At 40.3% G+C, this 5,000-nt stretch overlaps 1 protein-coding gene across 1 annotated transcript in view; it reads left to right on the plus strand.

Annotated features, from left to right (window-relative positions):
• LOC113815514 (uncharacterized) overlaps positions 1-5,000 on the plus strand; it is a 20,625-nt gene that overhangs the window by 5,154 nt on the left and 10,471 nt on the right. Inside the window, exons 2-5 of the mRNA XM_027367576.2 lie at positions 1,183-1,266; positions 1,487-1,631; positions 1,930-2,012; positions 4,003-4,203. Coding sequence (XP_027223377.1) covers positions 1,192-1,266; positions 1,487-1,631; positions 1,930-2,012; positions 4,003-4,203 — 504 coding nt within the window. The 5' untranslated portion in view covers positions 1,183-1,191. The remainder of the gene's footprint in view (positions 1-1,182; positions 1,267-1,486; positions 1,632-1,929; positions 2,013-4,002; positions 4,204-5,000) is intronic.

A 5,000-nucleotide genomic window follows, 5' to 3' on the forward strand; every position in this document is an offset into this window, starting at 1 on the left:
ACCGTAATCTGAAATAGCAAATATGCCGCGAGCCGCACATAGGAGAGTGGCGGGCTGCGTCTTCGACACTCGTGCAATAAAGGCAAAGAATATTTTGTAACGTCTACCTGTGTGAAACGAACTATACTGTAATTTGTTTCGCATAGTCACAAGGCGCGAGGTAGATTTTGCCTGTAGCAGATAGAATGTCAGAGAATACTTTACGTATATGACATTTCCTTCGCTAATTGGCAATAAGAGTTGTGCAAAACACGTTACTTTGGTATACAATTACAAGAAAATCTAGTGACACTATAGTAATCAAAGAAAAATTCATTCATGGCGACAGGGGAGGATTTTGGTTCATACGGCGGTGTTTGTGGATCTCGCCAAATCGCTGGAGCAATCGGGGCCGAGAGGGGGTGAATCATTTTCGTTATCCTTTGCGATGGGAAACGAGTGATTCGCGCATTGATATTACACCGTGAGTAAGTGAAACGAGGAGTGATAGTTTCAAGGTAGGATGGTTGCGTGAAACTAATAAATAAATAAATAAATAAATAAAACGCTAGTACATGCTCTCTGCTCTGTAGCTTTCCCCCCCTCTTATTGAAGAGAAAAAAGAGAACGAAGAAAGATAAAAGGCACAGGGCCAAGAAGCCATGTTGCATTCGAAGGTAGAGCTTAACCTACCTGCATAGCCATTGTCATATAATCCATCATGACAAATTATATCTTCTCGAAATATCCGAAACTCCATATGTACATTTTCTAAACATTTAATATTACGAAAGGTATGAATGAGAACGGATATCTTCACAAGACAAGAGATGTATGTAAACGGTTTCGATGTATTTCTGACGAAGATGTAATCGAAACCGGTTTTTAAATACATCTCTTGTATTGTCAAGATATTCATTCTCATTCATACCTTTCCACATTTGTCAACATGAATACAGGTTGGTTTAATATTACATTAAATGATCTATTATTTATACGTGTGTATTCCTCCCATCCAAATATTTATATTATTTATATTTATACGTGTGTATTCCTCCCATCCAAATATTTATATTATTTATATTTATACATGTGTATTCCTCCCATCCAAATATTTATATTATTTATATTTATACGTGTGTATTCCTCCCATCCAATTATTTATATTATTTATAATTATACGTGTGTATTCCTCCCATTCAGACTTCCAAGATGCTGTGGCAGCCAAAGGGATGTTGTTGCTTCACACGAAGAACCGGGAGTCTTATTCTGGCTTCGCTCTCAGTCGTAAGTAGAAGGTGGACCTTGTGCTCATCTTGTGCTAATTACGTAAATACGAATATTTGAATATTGATGAGGAAGGGTTGTGAGGCTATGCTAATGTGGAACGGGGGGGGGGGGAGCATGCTATTTCTTAATTTTTATATTTTCAGATTATATGAAAAAAATGTTTTTTATTGTAAGTAGTTTTGTCCTCTTTAGGAAATAACTTTTTTTTTTTATATAGATTAGTGGCATTTTTGGCATTCTGAACCTCGTCAACATCTACGCGAATCATGACCAGAATGTGGACCTCGAAGTAGTGAAGTTCTGCCGCATGAATTTGGAAGCCGAGGACATGGGCGCCTGCAGGGACAGTGTGAAACATATTGGTTAGTCATAGGGATAAGGCTGTACCACTTTGGCGAAATCACACCTGTTCATCTTTTTTTTTTTTACGTTCTGCAATGGCTGACTTTATTTTTCTTGTAGTTTCGAGTTTTTCTTATTTTTATTAAATGATCATATCTTTATATATCATTAACATGTTCAAAGTATACTGAACGTTGCACAGGGTCTAATTTTATCATCTTGCTCATTATTACCATTATCATTTATCATTATCCATTTATACTCTACATTCGACGCAATTTTTAATTATATAGATTATAATTTTGTTACGATCTGCAGTTATGTTGGGCGGGGCAACGCTGATGCTGCTCTACGTCATCCAGGTGATCATTAGCTCGCTCCTCATCCACGGCGTCTCCAAGGTATTCTATTTCATGTTTATTTATTCGATGAATATTCTTTACAGCACGGACGCACTCGCTAAAGAAATTTCAAGTCCGTCGCAAAATTTATTCAATTATCTTAAGTTGCCGTGACTGGGCGTCCCCTGCCCTGGCAAAGTTGGTCTTCACGGCAAGAGCTAAAACTTTGGTTGTGAGTGGCGTTTTCGGCAGCTTTTTACCTTTATTTGTTGCGTTACCGTTCGTATTTGCAGGTGATTTCTTGAGCCGATGACTTGCAACATTTTGCTCTTAAGATATTTTCAGTTTTCCCTAAATTGGTGCGTCCATGCCGTAAATATATATATATATATATATATATATATATATATATATATATATATATATATATATATATATATATATATATATATTTAGACTTTTTGCATCTATTCGTTGATGAACAATAAGAAAATATTTGCTCGGGAAAAATACATATTTTTAAATGAAGCAGTTTTAGTAACGATGCTGGAGCAAGAATAACAGATAAAAGCACAGGTTGAAAGAAATCGCAAGCAGCATACATACATTTTCTTGCAAAATGTCATTTGTTATATATATATACCCTTTTTTCCTCCAGAATGACCCCTGCCTCATGGTCTTTCCTTTTCTTCCTTAGTATGACCCCTGCCTCATGGTCTTTCCTTTTCTTCCTTAGTATGACCTCTGCCTCATGGTCTTTCCGTTTTATCCTCCAGAATGACCCCTGCCTCATGGTCTTTCCTTTTCTTCCTTAGTATGACCCCTGCCTCATGGTCTTTCCTTTTCTTCCTTAGTATGACCTCTGCCTCATGGTCTTTCCGTTTTATCCTCCAGAATGACTCCTGTCTCATGGTCTTTCCTTTTCTTCCCCAGAATGACCCCTGCCATATGGTCTTCCCCAGAATGACCCCTGCCATATGGTCTTCCCCAGAATGACCCCTGCCTTATGGTCTTCCCCAGAATGACCCCTGCCATATGGTCTTCCCCCTAGAATTACCCCTGCCTTATGGTCTTCCCCCTAGAATTACCCGTGCCTTATGGTCTTCCCCCTAGAATTACCCGTGCCTTATGGTCTTCCCCAGAATTACCCCTGCCTTATGGTCCTCCCCAGAATTACCCCTGCCTTATGGTCTTCCCCAGAATTACCCCTGCCTTATGGTCTTCCCCAGAATTACCCCTGCCTTATGGTCTTCCCCAGAATTACCCCTGCCTTATGGTCTTCCCCAGAATTAACCCTGCCTTATGGTCTTCCCCAGAATTACCCCTGCCTTATGGTCTTCCCCAGAATTACCCCTGCCTTATGGTCTTCCCCAGAATTACCCCTGCCTTATGGTCTTCCCCAGAATTACCCCTGCCTTATGGTCTTCCCCAGAATTACCCCTGCCTTATGGTCTTCCCCAGAATGACCCCTGCCATATGGTCTTCCCCAGAATGACCCCTGCCATATGGTCTTCCCCAGAATGACCCCTGCCTTATGGTCTTCCCCAGAATGACCCCTGCCATATGGTCTTCCCCAGAATTACCCCTGCCTTATGGTCTTCCCCCTAGAATTACTCCTGCCTCATGGTCTTCCCCCTAGAATTACCCCTGCCTTATGGTCTTCCCCCTAGAATTATCCCTGCCTTATGGTCTTCCCCAGAATTACCCCTGCCTTATGGTCTTCCCCCTAGAATTACTCCTGCCTCATGGTCTTTCCTTTTCATCCTCCAGAATGACCCCTGCCTCATGGTCTTTCCTTTTCATCCTCCAGAATGACCCGTGCCTCATGGTCTTTCCTTTTCATCCTCCAGAATGACCCGTGCCTCATGGTCTTTCCTTTTCATCCTCCAGAATGACCCCTGCCTCATGGTCTTTCCTTTTCATCCTCCAGAATGACCCCTGCCTCATGGTCTTTCCTTTTCATCCTCCAGAATGACCCCTGCCTCATGGTCTTTCCTTTTCATCCTCCAGAATGACCCCTGCCTCATGGTCTTTCCTTTTCATCCTCCAGAATGACCCCTGCCTCATGGTGCCCTACATGATTCTCCGTCTGATCTACATCATCCTGACCATCACGGGCGGCGCCGCTCTCTGCATCGCCCTCATCGTCGTTGGCGACTTAACCTCCATGTCCATCGTGGCTGCTGTAGCCTTTGGGTACATTTTCCTGGAGACCTATTTCCTCCTGGTGATTCGTGCGCACTACCTGCAGGTACGAGAATATAAGCATTTTCCGCCCACCGTTTAAAGGCCGTTGTGCAATTTTCAGAGAGTAGAAAAAGAAAGGCAGTTTTCTTTTGCACGTATAGAGTTGGCGAGCTTGATGCTGGGTTGTAGTGATTTATTTCTTTGCCTTATTTCTTGTAAATTTTCTTTTTCTTTGTGTTCGAAGTAGCAGGGAAATGTTTCAAATCCTTTTGCTTAAATAACCGTACTTGTCCTGTTAAAAACAGCTAATTAAATTCCTGCTTTTAAAAGGAAACAACTTTAGTTTGGTAGATATTCTTGATGTAGCTAACTGCATGGTTAATAGCATTTATATTAACATTTTTAAGTTACCAAATGTTAAGATAGAAAACTAAGTTATCTCTGTCTATATGCAATGAAGTCTGTCCATACACAATAAAAATTTCAAGTAAATGCTATACTAATTTTTTCCTTAATGCTTTTGACTTTCCTTAATCAGTGCTAAGACCTGGGTAGTAACCTTGTACTGCAGTAAATTAAATGTTTAACGTGATTGTTGCTGCAGTAGTAATAGTAGTAGTAGTTATTATAGTAATAGTAGTAGTAATAATAGTAACATTAATATACGGCTGGTTTGTTAAAATTGGGCAAGGCCCAGCTCAATGAAAATTCGTATATGCAAACATGCGTATACACAGAAATTAATGCATGTCTGTCTATCAGAAATATACATTTATCTGTCTATATGGTAGATATGCATATGTAGACTGATAGATATGCATTAATTTCAGTGTATAAGCATGTCCGTATAATGAATGTTCA

Source organism: Penaeus vannamei, chromosome 31 (genome assembly GCF_042767895.1).
Source record: "Penaeus vannamei isolate JL-2024 chromosome 31, ASM4276789v1, whole genome shotgun sequence".
Lineage (NCBI taxonomy): Eukaryota > Metazoa > Arthropoda > Malacostraca > Decapoda > Penaeidae > Penaeus > Penaeus vannamei.